We start from the raw sequence: 24,869 nt of genomic DNA on the forward strand, positions 1-24,869 counted from the left end.
AGTTCTGCTGTTCCAGTCAGTAAACTTATATTTGTCTGCACCTCCATGCTTCCTCCTTTACCTTGCTTTGCTCCTGTTGGCTGCCCTAAATCTCTTTAACCAGCTAACCTCACACCAGAATCACATTCAAAAGAATATTAAATGAATCCACAGTGGAGGAATTTATATATTTATTTACTTATTAGTACTGCTTAGGTCCAGTTTCACATATTGCAATTTTTTTTTTAAATGATTAGCCCAGCAGTGGATGATCCACCGCTGGGCTAATAATAAAAAAAAATTAATTTAGTTGTTTTTTGGGATGTTGGGGTGGAGAGCGAAATTGCATGGGGTGGGGGGCAAGAAAATTTTTGCCCAGGGTCCAATCAATATTAAAGACGGCCCTGCCCGTCCTTAGTGGGACACATAGCCATTCTAACTAGTATGATCAAAATACATATAACTCTATATATCAAGGGCCCTGCTGTGGTCCCAGACACCGGGACGAAGCAATAACTAGAGACTGAAGTGCAGGATAGCGTATGCAAAGCTCTCATGGGACATAGCAAACGCACAAATAAAACGCACCGGAGGCCCGCACATGACTAAACCAGAAAGCCTATTCACCATTCCCATTCCAGAGAATAAACAGCCACACTCAGTAATACAGATGTACGCAATGCCCACAACACGTGTTGATTGAAATTATCAGAATGTAATGCCCCTAGTGGGGCTGTTATAGTTTCAGAGCTTATCAACCACTAGTACAAACCTATGCGGGTCTGAGATGGTTGAAGAAGTTCCCCTCAATATCTATTATAAACTGCAAAACCTTAGGAGAAAAGAGGTTGACTATAGGCTACATGTAAATTATCTGACAGATTATTTCAAGAGAAAATTAATCCCACGAGGATTTAGAGTGAGAAATTCTCCAACAATTGGAAGAAACAACAATGAGTTTTGCCGTAAATGGTGTTATATAGCAAACAAATGTTCTTTTGATTGGATCCTGTTGGTCATTGAGGAAGTGACCAGATTGAAGAAACAGGTCTTGGAGGAACTGACTGTCATCGAGAAGGTAAAAGAGCACATATTGAGGAATGACAGCAATGAGGATTGGCTCAACAACTTAAAGACCCAAGTCGACAAATACAGAAAGGACCTTTAAAAATAAGAAAGTCAACACTGGGAAAATTGACTATAGAGAAAAAAACGTCTTAACAGTGGTTCACAGGAAAAAATACGCCTTTTAGGTCCCGGAGAACATACCGTAGAAATACATCTCTGGCCAACACTATTGACATCAATGGAGGGGACTCCAGTGGATCAGATGGCGTGACTGGTGGCACCAATAGACCACAACAGCAAGAAAAAATCCTCACTAGGTCACAGAGGAAGCCTCCGATGTCGTCAGAAGAGGGGGTTGGTGGAAGAAAACCGCCAACAAACTAACACTTGGAGAAAATGTTGTCATCAACTTAAGCAACAGAATGCTTGACCAGGATGAAACTAACGTCTAGAGTAAAGGCTTGAACTATGTACCCACCCCCAAAGTGGATATTTTTGACAACATGATTGACCTGCATAGACGACAGAGGACCTTAAAACTAAAGGATTTTTTTTTTAAATTCTACTCGAATTACTCCATACACTGGTTTGTCCAAAAAATCCAAATTTGAACCGAAAGTGACTCACCCTACCATCAAAACATTTACGAATGTTTGCATCAGGGAAATAGAACAGGAATGCAACTCTCATTCTGCCTCTAGAACAAACCTTAATGAGCAGGAATATGGAGCACTACAGAGGCTCAGTAAGGATGAGTCCATCATCATCTGCCCTGCGGACAAAGGCGGAGCTATAGTTGTTCTTGATTATTCTTACTATCGGATGGAGCTACTCAAACAATTGGATGATGGGTCCACATATAAGAAACTTACACACAACCCCACCTTGTCATACAAGAAGAAGCTTTATGATAGTTTGACTTTCGCACTGAACAGTGGATACATTGATCAACAAACCTTTGATTTCTTACAAATAGAACACCCGGTGTACCCTATCATTTACACTATTCCCAAAATACACTAGTCCCAAAATACACAAGGACCTAACTAACTCACCTGGACGTCCCATAGTGTCTGCTGATGGGTGTTTATTTCAAAATCTGGCCAAGTACATTGATTTTCATCTCCAAGATCTGGTTAGGGCCACAGAAGAATTTCCATTTAAGAGAGGCATCATCAAGTCTCAATTTCTGAGAGTCATTTGGAACAACATGGACCCCGCTCTCAAATTGATGTTTAGAATGAGATGAAGATGAAGTTCGTGGAAAGGGGCTATGGCCTGAATATGGTGGATGAAATTATGGTGACGCATCTAGAACAGACGGCTCTTATACAGAGGAAACCGAAAGACAGCAAGGAGATGAAGAATTTGGTTATTAATTTTATTACCAGCTAAACCCCAGTAACTAAGAAGGTTGGAGATGTCCTCAGGAGAAATTGGCACTTGGTCAGAGAAGACCGAACTCTACCATTCAACGACACTCCACCCCCTAGAGTGGTCCACAAAAGTGGACGCAGTTTAAAGACACTACTGATTAAAACTGACCCATGGCAGGGTGGTAAGATGTGGCTAGCAAAAACAAAAAATGACTGCTACAAATGTGGCAGCTGCGTGACTTGTAGCATTTTGCTGACAGGTCAAAAATTTCATCATCCCAATTCCAGTAAAACATATCACATCAGACACCGTCTAACTTGTACATCACAGTACGTGGTTTACTTTCTCTCCTGTCTGTGTGGTCGTTATTATGTAGGAAAGACAAGCACAACATTCAGAGAACTTCTGGCTAATGCCCGGCATTTCTTGGACCTATCTATCTATTGGGTACTTATAGAGCGCAAACTAATCACCCGTGAGGGTCTCAAGGCGCTAAACATCCCATTTCATTGTTGAGAGTGATGCTCATTGACAGGGTAGCCCCCCTAAGGAGGGGAGGTGATAGGGACACAAAGTTACTATGCTTTGGGACACGGCGGATCTTCAGACTCAACACACTTGCACCCCACAGACTGAATGTGCACATTGAATATGCCTTGTTTTATTGAACTTTTCTGGGCCGATTTACTTATGTCTCACAGTGTGAATGACACCCACATCATCCCACTGCTACTGCGATATAGTTGTTGTTTTTTTGTTGTTGTTTTTTGCCAGGGTCTTTTGTCTGTTGTTTCAGTGGCTTTTGTGCTGAGCATGGTTTATTAGTTTCTGAGTCTCCTGCTGATGGATACAATGTTTACCACATGACTGTCAGAGGGGTCCTTGTGGAGGTCTATTTTTGTGTTTTGCTTTAGATTCCTTTCTATAGTGCATTGCGTATGATCGCTAGGTACAGGTCTTGCCTAGCTCCCCTGGGTACTTTATATTACACGTCCTAGCTTTGGGGAATGGCTATTTTGTTTAAGTGGAATCCGTGAATCATATACTATTTACGGCATGTTCCCTTGTTTGATGTGGAGCTTTGAGCAACTTTCCATAATTTGAACTGCTGTCTGTCTTGTCATGTGTTTTGACAGCTACGGTCCTGTATATCGGCAGCGGTTGGCCGAGTCTGTTAGCACTCATTGTTTCATTGCATAATTAGTGTACGTCCTTGGAGTCTGACATGCATTCACCTGACGCCCATCCCCTATTAGCGTAAGTAATGCTATTCAAGGTTGAGCTGGGTGTCGATGCAGATCAAGCTTATTTTTCTTCTGGGAGTACGGCAGACTAGCCGAATTAAGGTAAGGTCGGCTTGTTAATGTTATTGTTGGTGGTTACGTTCCCTCGAGTCCTATCTATTTAGATATGTCTGAACGATATTTTACCCTTGTGTTTATATAGTACCGCATGATTGCATCCTTGCGGCTGTGTATGTATGTGTGGAGTCCACACTTGTAAAATTACGTTTATAGGCACCTGGTGCATTTGGTACATTTTGAGCTCTTACACCCCCTGCATCGAGCGGTTTTCTTGGTAATGAATGGTTTATAGGAATTGGCCTGGTTTGGACAGTACTTGAGGCTGTATATGAGATTCAGGTTTACCTCATACCGGTTTTAGTATATATTTTTCGTTGGTTTCATTTATGGCTATAGTTGTTCTATGGGGCCGATGTGAGAGTTCTTGTCAGGGTTTTCTCCCTGTTGTGTTTGCCATGTGCTGCTGGCAGCCATTTTACTCACCTCTCTTCCTGACTATGGTGCATTGTGGGGGATGCTGCTCATTTCCTGCACTTCCTTTTATGGCCAGCATCATCTATGTTAGACAGGATGCAGTCTCAGAATTGTGATGTCATCACTGGTTATTTAAAGGGCCTCTGTTCGATATGCTTTGCCTTTGCGTTGTCTCAGACCTGTTTGTGAGAGTTCCTGTGTATTACCTGGCTGTCTGACGTCCTTCCTGGTTCCTGATCCCTGGCTTGTTCCTGACTCTGCTGTTTTCCTTGTTCCTGATGCCGGCTCGTCTGACTATTCACTTTGGTTCCTGACTCGGCTCATCTGACTACCAGCTCTGGTTTTGACTCCTGGCTTGTTATTTGACTTGTGGACTTTTTATTATTTTTTTGCTATTAATAAAGGTGTGATTATTTTTGCACTTCTCGTCTCAGTCTGATTCCTGGCACCCTGACATTACGCAAAGACCATGAATTCTGATGGTGCTAATAATCCACCTTTACCTGCCATCATTTCCAGGATGAATGAACAGGATCACCGCTTGGATCAATTTGCACTAGCCCTGCAAACCCTGCTGACTCGCACTGCACATTTGGACCAAAGTGTCCCGCAAGTTATGGCTGCTCCTGTTTCCGCTGCTGCACCTAGTCCTGGCAGGAGCATGTCCGGTTCTGCACCTCTACCTCAGCGATATGGGGGTGATCCTATTCAGTGCAGAGGGTTTTTGAACCAGGTGGGCATTTACTTTGAGATGTTACCTCAGGCGTTTCCCTCTGACAGAGCTAAGGTGGGATTTCTCATCTCGTTACTCTCTGACACAGCTCTTGCCTGGGCTAATCCCTTGTGGGAGACTAATAAACCTGTGATTTCAAATTACCCTGAATTTGTGGCCTCCTTTCGAAGTGTATTTGATGTTCCGGCTCACTCCTCCTCTGCTGCTAAACATCTCATGTCCATTCAGCAAGGTACAAGATCTGTTGCTTAGTATGCTATTGAGTTCCGTACGCTTGCCGCAGAGGTAGGTTGGAACAATGAAGCCCTTGTTGCCGCCTTCTTTCATGGGCTCTCTGATTAAAGACGAAGTTGCTGCCAGAGATTTACCAGAGGATCTCGAGGCATTGGTGTCTTTTTTTATCCTAATTGACATCAGACTCAGAGAGCGGCCCTCTTTCAAGGAGCGTCCCCGGAACCGCTTAAGGAGAAACTTTTGGTCACGGTTGTCCTTTCCTGGGTGGACTCCTCCATAGTCACTCAGGCTCTTGTTGACTCTGGTGCTGCGGGCTATTTCATTGACAGTGCTTTTGTATCAAAGCACTCCATTCCTGTTTTGCCTCGGTCCGTTCCGCTTTCTATTGAGGCCATTCATGGCAGGCCCCTTCAGCCCGCACTCGTTACTCACGAAACTGCTCCGTTGTCCATGGCTGTTGGGGCTCTCCATTTTGAAACCCTCCAGTTCCAGGTGATAAATTCTCTGCATTTTCTAGTTGTTCTGGGTTATCCCTGGCTCCAAAAGCACAATCCCAGTCTCGACTGGCGCAGGTCCGAAATTTTATCGTGATCTCCACAATGTATTTCCACTTGTCTTCGGAAACCAGTTAAAGTCTTGTGCACTTCTTCGGTATCTCAATTGCCAGAGGAGTACCGAGAGTTCCTAGACGTGTTTGACAAGGTGCGTGCTGGTACGTTACCTCCTCCCCGGTCTTACGATTGTGCCATAGACCTCCTCAGGGCCGAGTGTACCCTCTGTCTGTTGCAGAGAATTGTGCTATGGAGGAGTATGTTGCCGATGCTCTGTTGCGGGGGATCATCCGCAAATCCTGCTCTCCTGCAGGGGCTGGCTTCTTCTTTGTGAAGAAAAAGGGTGGCGAGTTAAGACCATGTATCGATTATAGGGGTCTTAATCGTCTTACCATTAAGAATGCTTACCCTATTCCACTTATTACGGAACTCTTTGACCACCTCAAGGGAGCTACAATCTTTACTAAACTTTATTTGAGAGGAGCGTAAATTCTCGTTAGGATTAAGGAGGGCCACAAATGGAAAACAGCATTTAACACCAGGAGCGGGCATTATGAGTATCTTGTAATGCCCTTTGGCCTATGTAATGCTCCCCTGTTTTTCAGGAATTTATTAATGATGTCCTATGAGATATGTTGCAACAGTGTGTTGTGGTGTACTTAGACGACATCCTCATACACTCACCCACACTTGAGGGTCATCGTTCTGATGTTACACGGGTTCTTCAGAGACTATGCGTGAACGGCCTGTTTTGTAAACTCGAGAAATGTGAGTTCCATCAGACTCAAGAAACCTTCCTAGGTTATGTTATCTCCGTTGCAGGGTTCTCCATGGATCCTGACAAGTTATCTGTAGTTCTGCAGTGGCCTCGCCCTGTTGGTCTTCGATCTATTCAATGTTTTTTGAGGTTCGCCAATTACTATAGAAAGTTTATTAAAAACTTTTCTTCCTTGGTCAAACCTATCACAGACATGACCCGTAAAGAGAATGATCTACTCCATTGGTCACCTACTGCCATTAAGGCCTTTGATAGTCTTAAGACTGCCTTTGCTGCCGCTCCAGTTCTGGCTCATCCTAACCCTGTCCTGCCTTTCGTTCTTGAGGTCGATGCGTCTAAGACTAGAGTAGGTGCCCTCTTGTTTTAACGTCCTACGCCTGACGGTTCCTTGCATCCGTGTGGTTTCTTCTCTAAGAAATTGTCTCCACGGAGTGCAATTATGAAATTGGCGACAGGGAATTACTGGCCATAATTTTGGCACTTAAGGAATGGAGGCATCTTCTCGAGGGTACTAGCGTGCCAGTGCTCATTCTTACTGACCACAAGAATTTAACTTATCTATCTGAAGCAAAACGTTTGTCTTCCCGACAGGCCAGATGGGCGCTTTTTTTGTCTCGGTTTAATTATGTGGTCTCCTACCTGCCTGGTAGTAAGAATGTTAGGGCTGATGCCCTCTCTCGACAATTTTCGCCTCTGTCCAAGGAGGAGTCTGTACCTACTCCTGTTATACCTCCTGACCATATTTTGGCTACCATACGTACTAATTTGACTTCTCCCTTGGGGGAGGAGATCCTGGCTGCACAAACCAATGCACCTCCTGAGAAACCTAGTGGTAAGTGTTTTGTTCCTGAGAATCTTCGAACTTAACTTTTGCACACTTACCACTATCCTAAAGACGCAGGTCACCCAGACAAGATGGCCAGGTCTTTGTTCTAATGTTGCTGCGTATGTTGCCTCCTGCTCAGTTTGTGCACAGAATAAGACTCCTCAACGTCTTCCTGTGGGTCTTCTTCAACCTATTGCTAATGGCGAGCGTCCTTGGACACATCTTTCCATGGACTTCATTGTCGAGCTCCCTGTTTCCAATGGCAATACTGTTATCCTTATTGTGGTTGACCGTTTTTCTAAAATGTCACATTGCATTCCCTTGATGAAGCTGCCTACCGCTCAGGAGCTTGCTTCAATTTTTGCCCGGGAGGTCTTCCGTTTACATGGGTTACCCAAGGAGATAGTGTCGGACCGGGGTAGCCAGTTTGTCTGCAGATTGTGGCGTTCCTTTTGTGCTCAAATGGGGATCCAGCTTTCCTTCTCCTCGGCATATCACCCTCAATCCAATGGGGCTGCGGAACGGTCTAATCAAGCTCTGGAACAGTTCCTCCGTTGCTATGTCTCAGATCACCACAATAATTGGTCTGAACTGTTACCTTGGGCAGAGTTTGCTCGTAATAGTGCTATTAATCCTCCAAGTTATCCCCGTTCATGGCGAATTATGGGTTTCAACCATCCTTGTTAACCGATTCTTTCATGTCTCAGGGTATTCCGGCTTTGGAGGAGCATCTTCGGAAAACTCTGTTCTACGTGGGTGCAGATTCAGGATTGCCTTCATCGTTCTATGCAGCGCCAAAAGTTCCAGGCTGATCGTAGCCGTCTGCCCGCACCTTACTACCAGGTTGGTGAGAGAGTTTGGCTGTCCTCCTGCAACTTGAACCTTCATGTGCCTTCCATTAAATTGGCTCCCCGATATGTTGGTCCTTTTCGAATACTCCGACGGGTTAATCCTGTGGCCTACGCTCTTGACCTTCCTCCTGCTATGCACATCTCCAATGTTTTTCATGTCTCCCTCTTGAAACCATTGGTTTGTAATCTGTTTACCACTGTGTTGCCTCGTCTCCGTCCTATCTTTGTTGACAATCATGAAGAGTATGAGGTCAGCAGTATTATTGACTCTCGTATGTCCAGGGGCCGTGTACCGTATTTGGTTCACTGGAGGGGCTACGGTCCGGAGGAGCGTTCTTGGGTTCCCTCCTCTGATGTTCATGCTCCCGCCCTCCTCTGTGCCTTCCATGCCCGTTTCCCCAATAAGCCTTTTGTCCTCCCGCGGTGGAGGGGTCGTTGAGGGGAGTGTACTGTCAGGGTTTTCTCCCTGTTGTCTTTGCCATGTGCTGCTGGCAGCCATTTTACTCACCTCTCTTCCTGACTATGGTGCATTGTGGGGGATGCTGCTCATTTCCTGCACTTCCTTTTATGGCCAGACTGGTGTGCATCATCCATGTGAGACAGGATGCAGTCTAAGAATTGTGATGTCATCACTTATTATTTAAAGGGCCTCTGTTCGGTATGCTTTGCTTTTGCGTTGTCTCAGACCTGTTTGTGAGAGTTCCTGTGTATTACCTGGCTGCCTGACGTCCTTCCTGGTTCCTGATACCTGGCTTGTTCCTGACTCTGCTGTTTTCCTTGTTCCTGATGCCGGCTCGTCTGACTATTCGCTTTGGCTCTTGACTCGGCTCGTCTGACTACCAGCTCTGGTTTTGACTCCTGGCTTGTTATTTGACTTGTGGACTTTTTATTATTTTTTTGCTATTAATAAAGGTGTGATTATTTTTGCACTTCTCGTCTCAGTCTGATTCCTGGCACCCTGACAGTTCTGCCTTATGTTTGTACTAGTGGTTGATAAGCACTTAAACTATAACAGCCCCACTGGGGGCATTAAGTTCTGATCATTTCAATCAACACGTGTTGTGGGCATTGCGTACATCTGTATTACTGAGTGTGACTGTTTATTCTCTGGAATGGGAACGGTGAATAGGCTTTCTGGTTTAGTCATGTGCGGGCTACTGGTGCGTTTGGTTGTGCCTTCGCTATATCTCTTGAGAGATTTGTGTAAGCTATCCCGCACTTCGGTCTCTGGTTATTGCTTTGTCCCGGTGTTCCGGGACCACAACAGGGCCCTTGATTTATAGAGTTATATGTATTTTGATTATACTAGTTAGAATGGCTATGTGTCCGACTAAGCACAGGGCCTAACTGGCGTGGGAGGGTTCCCATCATCTTGGACTCTCTTTTGCATGATATATAGCTCATTGGTCGGATTGTGATTAGTAGGTCATTATACATAACTTGAATCTGAGTGTCACTCCCAGCAACCCTTTCTCCGGATCAGAGTATCAGTTAATCTGTTTTGATTTTAAATTGTACACAGAGTAACGTTGGTGTTGGGTATAAATGTTTGTCATCACTTGTATTACACTACATAAGTTTTCTGTTTTTTGCTTTTCCTGCATAGATTAAAACTTGTCTTGAAGAAGACTCTGTTAGGAACCGAAACGTTGACTATGATCTTTGATGTGAAATTACTGATGTATTCAGAATAAATAATATCAATTATTGCAACAATAAATCCTGTGAGTGCCCTCCTTTATACCAAATATCAACCACTACTCTCTGAGGACTGCACCCAGGTCATAACCACACCATAGAGGTTGGAGTGCTGGGCCACCAGCTAATTATATACATATACCTATATAAAGCCCTATACGGGCGAAACGCGTTAGGTGTAGTGACAGAGCATTGTTAAGCTCTTTTTTAAAATTAGGAGAAAGTAGTCGGTTACGTTATACTGTGGCTCACCGGGATCAATAGGGTGTCAGCGTGGTACACTACTTAGGAAACTTCTTAGAGGGATACCCACTGACTGATATCGCTTATACCTGAAACCTAAATTTATAACTTCTTTATAGCATAATCAGTAATAAGTTTGCGACTGACTGTTACAATACGGCTATAACTGGTATAGGGTATTTACATGGATAACTGGGCTAATTTAGAGTACAAGCAAAACCAGTAACAGCACAAATTACTGCCAACCCAGACAAGTAATAAAGAGACAGATTCACAACAGCAGACTAACAGAATAAACTGCATGCTGGCAGCTCGATACTATTTTGTGTATAAGAAAACAATATTCACAACAAAATCTAATTATACTACATAAGTGTGCTAAAGGGCAAACATTAACAGGGTATCGAGTTATATGCAGCGATCTTTCTGCAGGCATACTATTGCTGTCTAAAAAATTAAAAATAACTATATTACGGTTTACTTGTGGAATACAACTTTACATCTGAAATACTAACCGAGATTGCATTAAAGTGATACTACCTATGCTCAGTGAAACCGAACTTAGCAAATCATAACTCACTATAACACTCATTACAGGTGCTGCACAACACTGCAAGCAGCACTGTTAATACTTAATGAAGGTTAGGAATTACAACTGGTGCACAAAATAGTATCCAAATACTTAACACTGTGTAGTGGCACTACTGCACCACAATATCCTGATTTAATTATACCAATAACCAGTAACATTACTGAATATTTTATTGGGGCTTGCATAAGAACAGCACAGTAACAAAACCTCTGCTGCACAAAAATAAAGTCACCTTTTTATGTTTAATACCACATCACTATTCTGACGTGGCAATGCAGAATATTTAGGGCTTCTCCAATGTACACTCAGCTATTATGAGACAGAATAAGAATATAAATTGAGCAAGTTACATTTAAACTTGAAATAATAATAGCTTGATTACACTATATCCTAGTTTATTCTTAACACAAAACCACCCCAGACCAGAGGGTCAAACGCAATTACATAAGTGGTATTGGGATATTATAATGCATACAAACCAATTTACTTGACATTAACCCTACGATAAGCAAACATAAAAGGGAGTGAATGGATAGACAACAGCAGCAATAATACTGTCATTATCAAGTGATTTAGATTGATACAACAATGAATAACTGAAAGATAAAACTGGCAGCTGTCTTATCTCAGATATCTTAGAGAATAGAAGTAGCCCAGCACTTTAATACATGTATTGTTTCCCCCACTGGATAACCAATATAAATCCAGCATTCTTTGTGTAGATTATTCTATATGTAAGAGATCACTTCAAATTAATAACAGCCTTAGAGTATGGATGACAGCAATATGTATATATAAACATATTATATCAGCATTAAACTGACTACTTATTGTATAAGACATCCTTGCTACGGCTTAAAACCCATAATCTTTAACTAAGCTGAGCTTAAGCAATCCCCCACTGGGTATCACGATAATAATCTACACTACATCAACACAGCTTTATTTAATTGAGCCGGTGTGCCACATTGATTTCTGTATAGATTATACTGTAATATTATTATCTGGGCTATCATACCCCAAAGGCCTATTCACACATATTATTGCATAATACAGAATCTATACAGGACTACTCTATCCTAGGTTTTTAATTGTTTATGTTTCCCCCCTTTTTTCCCCCTTCTCCAATCATTTTAGCCAAATAAATAAAAGTTAAGTTTTATACTCTGGAAGTTAACGCCGCATAAGAGGTTAAGACAGTGAGTGCTAGAACCGCATTCTTTCGTGGAAGTGACTTTATCACCTCCACTTCTTGTATGAAATATATATATATATATATGTATGTATGTATATATATATATATATATATATATATATATATATATATATATATATATATATGAATAAAACAAGAAAAACAAATAGATGGATTAACCCATCTATTTGTTTTTCTTGTTTTATTCATATTTTAGTCTCTGGGTTCCGTGCACTGGTTCACCTGCTTGTACTTTGTTTGTCAGGTGTTCCATAACTTTTCACCTAATATCCGTTTTAGAGCGGGTGTAATTGTTTAGATATACATATACATACTGTATATATACACACACATATATATATATATATATCAGCGCAACTCTCCTATTATACTTCCGATATGTTAGGATGTGGCCTATTTAGACGTGACACATTGTACTGAAGGAATGATCTGTTCTTTACTGTAACAATATCTAACGACTTGTTATTTGATTTGAATGTCTTGCTATCTTTCTTTATCCAGATGGTTAATGTGTTAGTGTTTCTTTAAGGATCAAAGCTTTCTGTAATTGATAGTGGACCAGAGCTATTTAAGTACCTGATTACCTGTAGCAACGGTATGTCTATGATTAAGGCGCTCTTTGCCGAAACGCGTTAGATTTGTGCTGATGATCCTGTTATGATTTTATTCTTTTTGGTTTCTCAATGATTAGATATCTATATCAGTGCCTTGAAGTTCGCTGTTTTTTTGTTGTTGTTTGTTTATATAAAGTTTATATTATAAACAGTGTTTCAAAGCACTGCTGCCAGTTAGCTATAGATACGTGCACGCTTCTGAGTTCACCTAGGATTAGTCTTTAACAAAGGATACCAAGAGAACTAAGCAAAATGACTATAGAAGTAAATTGGAAAGTTATTTAAAATGTCATGCTCTAATACAAGTAAGTTTAATTATACTTTACTGGCCATTTTAAAATCCTTGAAACCCATGAAAAAATTATTAGATATATGAATTTGTACACTTCAGGAGCTAACAAATGCGAAGAAGGCAGCCACAAACCGTATTCAGCTCTTTTGTGAAAATCCAGATCTCAGTGTGTTGTGGCCACCTTCTTCCACATTCATTAGAACCCGAAGTGCAGGATGCATATATCTAGTAAATAATGAATTAGTTTGCAATTAAATTAATTAATGTATGAAGGATTAAATCAATGACTGTATCATTTTATGTACAGTGTCCCCTTAAATCTTGAGATTATAGTTTTTTTGCTAAATCTGTTTGGGGGCAAACACTGAATTCAGAAACCTGAATATTCTACTTGCTACACAGTGATTGCTTGAGATCATGTATATATATCCTTAATTGGCTACAGCAAAGGAGTTTATGTAAACAACACTCAAGCGTTCAAGTGGTATGGGACTGCATAATACAAACTTTACTGACAGAAAGGCAGATTTAAATGCTTTTAAACATTTAATTTTATACGTTGTTCTGCAATGCAGTGATTCATCTCTAATGCAGATATTTAAAAAAATGACTTTAATATCTTTTTTATGATTCAAGCATTTATTGATTAGGAATATAGACAAACCTCTCATCAGGGGTTATCTAAGTGTGAACCTCAGTAATACACAACATAAATATGGCCTTAAATGATGATTCAAATGGATGTGATGTCTCACAGTTTATGATGAAGTAATAAATATTTTTATAATGCTAACAGCTGCTGCATATTATACTAATGTGTGCCAGTACGCAGTTACACTGATTTACAAGTTTACTTGAACATAAATTGATGTTTTAAACGCGCCAGCTGCAGACATAGTGCTACGATTATAAAATCTGCTCAGAATGGCAAAGACTTTCTATTTTTTAAACAGTATTGCCCTATTTCAGTTAGTTATAGGAACAGTGAAATCAGTGCAACAGATCATTACTTTGATTGTAATTTTTGTTATTTAACTCTCTATCACCTAGATTACAAGTTTTGCGCTATAGAGGGTGCGAAACGAACGCAACAAAAGTTGCGTTATTTCACCCTCCATAGCGCTGCCTTTACGAGTTTTGGAAAAGCCGGCTTGTGCGTGCGATATGGTGGCGATGAGCTCCATACCGCCAAAAATCCAAGCGTTGCTTTGACGTCGTGCACGCTTTCCCTATAGATCTCAATGGGGAGAGAGTGTTAGAAAATAAAACTAACACCTGCGATCGCGGAATGAAAAGCTCTGTAACGCAACCCCATTGATGTCTATGGGAGAAAAAAAGTTGCGTTTAAACCTAACAACCTAACATAAACCCCAAGTCTAAACACCCCTAATCTGCTGCCCCGACATCGCCAACACCTACATAAACTTATTAAAACGTTAATCTGCCACCCCAACATCACCGCTACTGAAATAAATCTATCGCCACTATAATAAAGTTATTAACCCCTATTCCCCCGCACCTCAACATCGCCCACACTATACGCTCCCCGACATCGCCGCCACTAAATAAAGTTATTAACCCCTAAACTTCTGGCTTCTCACATCACTGCCACTAAATAAACCTATTAACCCCTAAACCGACAGCCCCCACATCGCCAAAAACTAAATTAAACTATTAATCCCTAAACCTAACAACCCCCTATCTTTAAATTAAAATTACAAGATCCCTATCTTAAAATAAATAAAAACGTACCTGTGAAATTAAAAAAACACGAACGCAAAACTCGTAATCTAGGTGTTTTATGATTTTTGCAAGGTGTTACATGGAGCTAAAATAGCAATAAAGCTTCTTCCATTAAAAGACAATCTGTTTCTCATCTGTAATGAAAATCTTTTAAAATGATCCCTTAAAATGTATATCTTACTGCAAGTATTATGCTTAACCCCAAGTCGTATGTAATCTTTACTTCTGTAAACTCTAAATGTATTTAAATGTATTTATTGTAGGGAATGTTACTGAGTCACGTTATTGTCATAAGACTTAAAGGGACGATTAAAGTCATGATTCAGATAGAGTATGCCATTTTAAACAACTTTCCAATTTACTTCTATTATCTAATTTGTTTTGTTTCATGGTATCCTTTGTTGAAAAGCATACCTAGATAGGCTGTAAAACAGCAAAGCACTACTGGGAACTAGCTGTTGATTGGTGACTGCACATATATGTCTCATTTGATCTGTTCAGCTAGCTCCTAGTAGTGCATTGCTGCTTTTTCAACAAATGATGCCAAGATAATTAATTCAATTTGGTAACAGATTTTCTTGCTGTTAAAAAGGGTATGCTCTATCTATATCATGTTTAGGTTTTATGTCCCCTTAATAGACAACGGATATCCTTCATATCTAGGGTGACCGTAAATTATTGCAGCTTTAAAAAGGGACGCATATGAAAAATGCATAGGTCAGGGTTCTTATGCAAAACATTTCTTTAAACAGCCTTGAAAACAGCCCTGACCTATGTATTTTTCATGTGTCCCTTTTTAAAGCGGCAATATGGCCACCCTATTCATATGCAGCTACCGCCTCAGCTGCTCACTAAGTTTTACAGGTCTTGACAAATATTGTGAATTCCCTTTTATGAAAATGTTTAATACTATTCCTAAAAGCAGAAATGATCTATTCAGTTCTCAATATTTTCATTGACTTTTATGTTTCTTTACACTTTACCAGTGTTCTTATAAATAAAGTTTATTTTATTTAAACAGAAAAAAGTTACCTTAAATACTTTCTTGGATACACTGATGTCCGACCCACCACCGCAGTGTCTTGTCTGGTTACCTCTTCTGCATCGACTGGCGAATGTAGAAAATGGTAAGTCGGTTGTTTTTTTAACAAACCTCCATTTAAATATGTTTAAGTTCACCTGATTTTACTTAAATAGCATATAATAAACATATCAAGCATAATCAGTTGTTTCTGTTTAACTAAAATGATTAATGTAAAAATGTAGTTTTTAGAAGGGGGTGGTTATTAATAATGTTGTTTTGCTCAGAAAAAAAACTTAAAAACTGAATGAACCAATCATTGGATTCCTAAAACAGAAGTTTCAACTAATGATCTTAAAGGAACATTGTAGGGATCAAATAGGTCTATGATCAATACAGTTTGTTTAGCTACTGTGAGTTATTGACAGCAGTATGTGAGATTTATTTTTTCAGGCCATGAAAATGCCACCTGTCTAATGCTTCAAGGGACATAAAACTGAAATAAGAAAAGGTGCTAATGCATTAGGACGTCTTGTTATTGCACTGTTTAAACTATGTGGCTAACCCTCACAAAGGGTTTAAACACATAGTTAAAGTCCGCTTCAAACCACCAATAGACTACTGGTCTGGAGCTTAAAAACCTAAGGGCACTTTCAACTAAGACATTATGCAGATGCATAGACCTTAACAGTAGAAGTGTGTAGTTCATCACATACCTTCTTGTAGTATCACATGCTGGGCCACAGATTTGCATATTTTGTGTGGAGAATTCTACCCTCTGTTGCATTGTGACACATTTTCTTCTGTATTCTTATCATATGTAGAGCCTATTATTTCATAAACACTATTTTTACTGTCCTGTGAGGTGTCATATTTTAAATTAAGTTCAGTATAGAAAATTAATTTCTTAATGCAACAAATTATTTCAGTTATTATTATCGGTTACTTGTAGAGCGCCAACAGATTCTGCAGTGCTATAAACATAGGCGGTATACAAGGTAGCAATTATAGGGATCAAATAGGTAGAGGGCCCTGCCTAGAGTCACACTGTTATAGTCAGCTCTTGTGAAGGTGATCTGCAAGCAGTTAGGCTCCTAGGCTTACATTCTAAGGAGGTTCATGTCAGATAGCAATGGGGAGAGGAACTGGTATAGGAAAGGTTAGTGTAGGTTGTATGCATCCCTGAACAGAAGAGTCTTTAGGGAGTGCTAAAAGCTTTCAAAACTAGGGGAGAGTCTTGTGGAGTGAGGCAGAGGGTTCCACAAGATGGGAGCCAGTCTGGAGAAGTCCTGCAAACGGGAATGTGAGGAGGTAACGAGAGGAGGAGAGTAGGAGGTCATGAGCGGAGCGAAGGGGACAGGAGGGAGAGTATTTGGAGACAAGGTCGGAGATATAGAGGAGAGCAGTGCAGTTGAGGGCTTTGTATGTCAGAGTCAGAATATTGTGTTTAATCTTAGAGGCAAGAGGAAGCCAGTGAAGGGATTGGCAGAGAGGTGCAGTTACTTCTATACCTAGAGCCATTTAGAAAAAATATTTAAAATGGGTGTTTATTAAATGTACTAATGAAATTGCAGGAACTAAACAATAAGACAGGAAAACAGGACAGGCATACATATTAAACTCTGAGAATAGATATGGTAGTGTTTGTTTCTATTAGCTGCAAGTGGTGCTAAACTCTTGTAGATATACACAAAACAAAGACATTTCAATCTCTGCATTTTTAAAATGAACTATGGTCCTTTATGTCTCATAGTTTTGAAAAAGAAGAATACAAAAAACAATATCTGTATTTTTAAAATTAAAGAGACAGTCTACTTGATTTTATTTTTGTTTAAAAAGATAGACACGGCTTTACTACCCATTCCCCAGCTTTGCACAACCAACATTGTTTTATTAATATACTTTATAACATTTTAAACCTCTACATTTTGCACTGTTTCTAAGCTCCTGCAGGCCGCCTCTTAAATCAGTACATTTTATCCGCTTTCCGCTCATGTGGAGTTATTGATGCACTAATTGGCTAAAATGCAAGTTTGTAAATAGCACTGAGATAAGGAGCAGTCTACAGAGTCTTCGATACAAGGTAATCACAGAGGTAAAAAGTATAATATTATAATCGTGTTGGTTATGCAAAACCAAGGAATGGGTAATAAAGGGATTATCTATCTTTATAAACAATAAAACATTTTTGGGTAGACTGTCCCTTTAAAAATTATCCTTTATGGCCGATGCACACAACTGTGTACCTCTATACCTGATACATACATGTAAAAGTGAAGCAATCATAGGTCTCAGTTTATGACAATGTGTACATTCCTCTTCCGTAGTCTTCCATCCTGTTGAGTGTTCCTATTGCCATAGTGAGAGCATGATGGGTTTTCGGTATCGCTGCCAGCAGTGTCACAATTACCAGCTCTGTCAAGACTGCTTTTGGAGGGGTCATGCCAGTGGTTCCCATAGTAACCAGCACCAAATGAAAGAGTACACGTCATGGGTAAGAAAGACTCTCTGACTGCTGCAGCTATACCACAGAGAAGATGTGCAAGAGAGAGAAGTAGCTTAAAAATATGCTAATCCCTTACAAATACATTGGCAAAAGGAGGGAACTTAATTCAATAGAAATCTACGTAGAATTCAGTAGTCTTGTATAAATAGCTATGTAGGAAATAGCTGTCATAGAGTGCAGTATACAGAGGGCACAATTTGGAACACACTGCTTATGAATACTTTAAACTGAAGATGACAACAGCCACTGTCACAGGTATTGACAATGATAATTATTAATGCTAATACACTATTAACAACATTTTGTGATCTTAGCACAATTATATATGTTTAAATGTACAGGAAGTTTGAATCTTTGTTGTGTGAAGAGATAATGTTTGTTTTTTGTTTTTTACCAGTGATTTGCTTAGAAGAGATCAGCCATTAGACTATACCCAAATTCTAGTAACCGTTGTAATACTTATGCTATGTGGTTCTAGAAAATGCATTGCACTTAATTATGTTATTTGAAAAATAACTACAGTACAGACCACTTTACTGTAGGGCGAACTAAAGTATAGCATTATGTTCTAGTTATGCTCTGCTGAAAATGCCAAAGCTTTTTATTAGATGGTCTGTAACAAAAATATGTTTGTTTGTTTTTTAAATATATCTTTTAACATAATTGCACACTTATTTTTCAGTCTTGATTTTCTTGTTTGTTTGTGCCTTAAAGTGACAGTTTACCTTACGTTTTCTCCCCTTTAATTTGTTCCCAATGATTAATTTTACCTTCTGGAGTGTATTGAATTGTTTACAAATAACTCCTTTCCCTTTATATCAGCATTTGAAACAGCTGATTTTGACGGTATTATCCCTACCTATACTGAAAGTTTCTATACTTTAAGGGACAGTAAATTTAAAATGAAGCCTAAACGAATGCAATGGAGCATACCATGTAACACTAGGTGAACTCAGAAGTATGAAAGTGTCCTTAGCCATCTTGCAGTGGTGCATGCAACAAACTTTATAGCAATGTTATACAGTTACAAACACTGCTGTCATAGAATGCTACAGACTCTCTATGGAAACAGAATTTGCAACTATGTATAACATTGCTATAAACACATACACGCTCTTGGGTTCACCTAGGATTAGTCTTTAAAGGGACGTGAAACCGTCTTTCATGATTCAGATGGATCATGGTATTTTAAATAACTTTCCAATTTACTTCTATTATCTAATTTGCCTTATTTTCTTGGTGTCCTTTGTTAAAAAGAATACCTAGGTAGACTGAAATGCATTATTGGGAACTAGCTGCTGATTGGTAGCTGCACATACATAAATTCAGCAAAAACAAATGAGGTGCACAGGCAGCCGGTGGTGAGTTCAAGTTTCTTTTATTGCAATTAAAAATCTTTGTCCCAACAGGGATATAGGATTCTCAAGCTGTGCAGTAGATGGAGATAGCTTCACTTCAGTGCCTGTAGTCATTGGCTCACCCGATGAGTTTAGCTAGCTCCCAGTAGTGCATTGCAGCTTCTTCAACAAATGATATGAAGAGAACAAAGCACATTTGATAATAGTATATTGGAAAGTTGTTTAAAATTGTGTTCTTGATCTGAATCCTGAAAGAACATTTCTTTCATGTAATTGGCAAGAGTCCATGAGCTAGTGACGTATTGGATATACAATCCTACCAGGAGGGACAAAGTTTCCCAAACCTCAAAATGCCTATAAATACACCCCTCACCACACCCACAATTAAGTTTTACAAACTTTGCCTCCTATGGAGGTGGTGAAGTAAGTTTGTGCTAAGATTTCTACGTTGATATGCACTTCTCAGCATGTTGAAGCCTGTTTCCTCTCAGAGTACAGTGAATGTCAGAGGGATGTGAAGGGAGTATCACCTATTGAATGCAATGGTTTTCCTCATGGGAGATCTATTTCATAGGTTCTCTGTTATCAGTCGTAGGATTCATCTCCTACCTCCCTTTTCAGATCGACGATATACTCTCATATTCCATTACCTCTACTGATAACCATTTCAGTACTGGTTTGGCTATCTGCTATATGTGGATGGGTGTCTTTCGGTAAGTATATTTTTATTACTTAAAGGGACACTGAACCCAAAAATTTTCTTTTGTAATTCAGAAAGAGCATGCAATTTTAAGCAACTTTCTAATTTACTCCTATTATCAATTTTTCTTCATTCTCTTGCTATCTTTATTTGAAAAAGAAGGCATCTAAGCTTTTTTTGGGGTTAAGTACTCTGGACAGCACTTTTTTATTGGTGGATGAATGTATCCACCAATCAGCAAGGACAACTCAGGTTGTTCACCAAAAATGGGCCGGCATCTAAACTTACATTCTTGCATTTCAAATAAAGATACCAAGAGAATGAAGAAAAATGTATGATAGGAGTAAATTAGAAAGTTGCTTAAAATTTCATGCTCTATCTGAATCACGAAATAAACATTTTGGTTACAGTGTCCCTTTAAGAAACTCTCAGCTATGGTTTGGCACTTTATGCATTAATATAAAGTTCTAAATATATGTATTGTACTTATATTTGCCATGATTCAGGTTTTCAGTATATTTCCTTTTGCAGACTGTCAGTTTCATATCTGGGAAATGCATTTTTTAGGAAAAATGTATTTCTTACCTGGGGTATAGTCTTTTTTTCAATTGACTGTCATTTTAAATTCACGGACAGAATTAGGCTCGCGAGGGCGCAAAATGCCAAAGTATATTGCGTCATTTTTGGTGTGAAGTTACGTTCAATGACGCAAATTCGTCACTTCCGGCATCTTAGTTGACGCCGAGTCCTTTCACAAGGTTGCGTCTTCAATGACGCGAGTGTGTCATTTCCAGATGTTGTTAGCACCAAAAAAATGTTCCTGTTTGTGTTGTGCGTTATACTTGGCGCCAAATATTTTCATTATTTAAAACCCCATTCCTATATGCCTCTTGCCTTTTTTTTCTTTTAGAGGGCTATGCTGTTTGCATGTTTTTCCCATTCCTAAAACTGCCATATAAGGAAATTGATAATTTTGCTTTATATGTTGTTTTTTTCTCTTACATTTGCAAGATGACTCAATCTGATCCTGTCTCAGAAATCACTGTTGGAACCCTGCTGCCTGATAACAGTTCTACCAAAGTTAAGTGCATTTGTTGTAAACTTGTGGAGGTTATATCTCCAGCTGTGATTTGTAATAGTTGTCATTATAAACTTTTACATGCAGATAATGTGTCCATCAGTAATAGTACTTTGCCTGTTGCTGTTCCTTCAACATCTAATGTACAAGATATACCTGTGAATTTAAAAGAATTTATTGCTGATTCTATTCAGAAGGCTTTGTCTGCCATCCCGCCTTCTAATAAACGTAAAAGGTCTTTTAAAACTTCTCATAAGGTTGATGAAATTTCAAATGACCGACAACATACTGAATTATCCTCCTCTGATGAGGATCTATCTGATTCAGAAGATCCTTCCTCAGATATTGACACTGACAAATCTTATTTATTTAAAATGGAGTATATTCGTTCTTTGTTAAAAGAAGTGTTGATTACATTGGATATTGAGGAAACTATTGATATTAAAACTAGTAAAAGTTTAAATTTGGTTTATAAACCTCCTGTGGTTACTCCAGAGGTTTTTCCAGGTCCTGATGCTATTTCTGATATGATTTCTAAGGAATGGAATAGGCCTGGTGCTTATTTTATTCCTTCTTCAAGGTTTAAAAAATTGTATCCTTTGCCAGCAGTTACATTGGAGTTTTGGCAAAAGATCCCCAAAGTTGATGGGGCTATCTCTACTCTTGCTAAACATACTACTATTCCTATGGAAGATAATACTTCTTTTAAAGATCCTTTAGATAGGAAACTTGAATCTTATCTAAGGAAAGCCTATTTATATTCAGGTCATCTTCTCAGGCCTGCAATTTCTTTGGCTGATGTTGCAGCTACATCAACTTTTTGGTTGGAAAATTTAGCATAACAAGAATTGGATTCTGATTTGTCTAGCATTGTTCGCTTGTTTCAACATGCTAATCATTTTATTTGTGATGCCATTTTTGATATCATCAAAATTGATGTTAAATCTATATCTTTAGCTATAAGAGCTTTGTGGCTTAAATCTTGGAATGCTGACATGTAGTCTAAGTCCAGATTGCTATCTCTTTCTTCCAAGGTAATAAGTTATTTGGTTCTCAGTTGGATTCGATTATTTCAACTGTCACTGGGGGGAAGGGAGTTTTTTTGCCTCAAGATAAAAGACCTAAGCGTAAATCTAAAGCTTCTAACCGTTTTCGTTCCTTTCGACAAAATAAGGAACAGAAACCTAATCCTTCCCCCAAGGAATCTGTTTCCAATTGGAAACCTTCTTCAAATTGGAATAAATCCAAGCCATTTAAGAAACCAAAGCCAGCCCCAAGTTCGCATTAAGGTGTGGCCCTCATTCCAGCTCAGCTGGTAGGGGGCAGATTAAGATTTTTCAAGGATATTTGGACAAATTCTGTCCAAAATCAATGGATTCTGAGTATTGTCTCTCAGGGGTACCGAATAGGATTCAGAGTAAGACCTCCTGTGAGAAGATATTTTCTCTCACGCATCCCAGCAAATCCAGTGAAGGCTCAGGCTTTCCTGAAGTGTGTTTCAGACCTGGAGTTTTCAGGGGTAATCATGCCAGTTCCGTTTCAGGAACAGGGTCTGGGGTTTTATTCAAATCTATTCATTGTCCCAAAGAAAGAAAAATTCATTCAGACCAGTTCTGGATCTGAAAATTTTGAATCGTTATGTAAGAGTGCCAACTTTCAAAATGGAGACTATAAGGACTATTTTGCCTTTTGTTCAGCAAGGGCATTATATGTCCACAATACACTTACAGGATGCATATCTTCATATTCCGATTCATCCAGACCATTATTAGTTTCTGAGATTCTCTTTTCTAGACAAGCATTACCAATTTGTCGCTCTTCCTTTTGGCCTAACGACAGCTCCAAGAATCTTTTCAAAGGTTCTCGTGCCCTACTCTCTGTAATCAGAGACTGGGGTATTGCAGTGTTTCCTTATTTGGACGTTATCTTGGTACTAGCTCAGTCTTTACTTACGTTCGGCAGAATCTCACACAAATCAACTACTGTTGTTTCTTCGAAAACATGGTTGGAGGATCAATTTACCAAAAAGTTATTTGATTCCTCAGACAAGGGTCACATTTTTTAGGTTTCCAGATAGATTCAGTGTCCATGACTCTGTCTCTAACAGACAAGGGACGTTTAAAATTGGTTGCAGCCTGTCGGAACCTTCAATCTCAGAAATTCCCTTCAGTAGCTATGAGCATGGAAGTTTTATGTCTCATGACTGCAGCATCGGATGCAATCCCCTTTGCTCGTTTTCATATGAGACCTCTCCAGCTTTGTATGCTGAACCAATGGTACAGGGATTATACAAGGATGTCACAATTAATATCCTTAAATCCCAATGTTCGACTATCTCTGACTTGGTGTTTAGATCACCATTGTATAGTTCTAGGGGCCTCTTTTGTTTATCCAACCTGGACTGTGATCACAACAAATGCGAGTCTTTCAGGTTGGGGAGCTGTTTGGGGATTTCTGACAGCACAAGGGGTTTGGAAATCTCAAGAGGCGAGATTACCAATCAATATTTTAGAACTCCGTGCTATTTTCAGGGCTCTTCAGGTTTGGTCTCTGTTGAAGAGAGAACCATTCATTTGTTTTCAGTCAGACAATATCACAACTGTGGCATATGTCAATCCAGATGTGTTTTCTCAGGTTGTTAAGATGTGGGGTCTTCCAGAAATAGATCTGATGGCTTCTCATCTAAACAAAAAACTTCCTAGGTACCTGTCCAGGTCCAGGGATCCTCCGGCAGAAGCAGTGGATGCGTTGACACTTCCTTGGTGTTATCAACCTGCTTATATTTTCCCGCCTTTAGTTCTTCTTCCAAGAGTGATCTCCAAAATCATCATGGAGCAATTGTTTGTGTTACTGGTGGCTCCAGCATGGCCTCATGTGGATCTTGTTCGGATGTCCAGTTGCAAACCTTGGTCACTTCCATTGAGGCCGGACCTTCTGTCTCAAGGTCCATTTTTCCATCAGGATCTCAAATCATTAAATTTGAAGGTATGGAAATTGAAAGCTTAGTGCTTAGTCATAGAGGTTTCTCTGATTCTGTGATTAATACTATGTTGCAGGCTCGTAAATCTGTTTCTAGAAAGATTTATTATCGAGTTTGGAAGACTTACATTTCATGGTGTTCCTCTCATAAATTCTCTTGGCATTCTTTTAGAATTCCTAGAATTTTACAGTTTCTTCAGGACGGTTTGGAAAAAGGTTTGTCTGCAAGTTCCTTGAAGGGATAAATCTCTGCTCTTCCTGTTTTATTTCACAGAAAGATTGCTAAGCTTCCTGATATTCACTGTTTTGTTCAGGCTTTGGTTCGTATCAAGTCTGTCATTAAATCAATCTCTCCTCCTTGGAGTCTTAATTTGGTTTTGAAGGCTTTACAGGCTCCTCCATTTGAGCCTATGCATCCTTTGGACATTAAACTACTTTCTTGGAAAGTGTTGTTTCTTTTGGCCATCTCTTCTGCTAGAAGAGTTCTGCTCTCTCTTGTGAATCTCCTTTTCTGATTTTTCATCAGGATAAGGCAGTTTTGCGGACTTCATTTAAATTTTTACCTAAGGTTGTGAATTCTAACAACATTAATAGAGAAATTGTTGTCCCTTCCTTGTGTCCTAATCCTAAGAATTCTTTGGAGAGATCTTTACA

General features: G+C 39.5%; 1 protein-coding gene across 5 annotated transcripts in view; it reads left to right on the top strand.

Annotated features, from left to right (window-relative positions):
- DTNA (dystrobrevin alpha) overlaps positions 1-24,869 on the top strand; it is a 685,079-nt gene that overhangs the window by 482,012 nt on the left and 178,198 nt on the right. For all 5 annotated transcript variants that reach the window (XM_053715018.1, XM_053715020.1, XM_053715021.1 and 2 more), the window contains exons 7-8: positions 15,595-15,700; positions 17,922-18,088. In XM_053715018.1, coding sequence (XP_053570993.1) covers positions 15,595-15,700; positions 17,922-18,088 — 273 coding nt within the window. The remainder of the gene's footprint in view (positions 1-15,594; positions 15,701-17,921; positions 18,089-24,869) is intronic.

The sequence above is a fragment of the Bombina bombina genome, chromosome 5 (assembly GCF_027579735.1).
Source record: "Bombina bombina isolate aBomBom1 chromosome 5, aBomBom1.pri, whole genome shotgun sequence".
Classification (NCBI taxonomy): domain Eukaryota; kingdom Metazoa; phylum Chordata; class Amphibia; order Anura; family Bombinatoridae; genus Bombina; species Bombina bombina.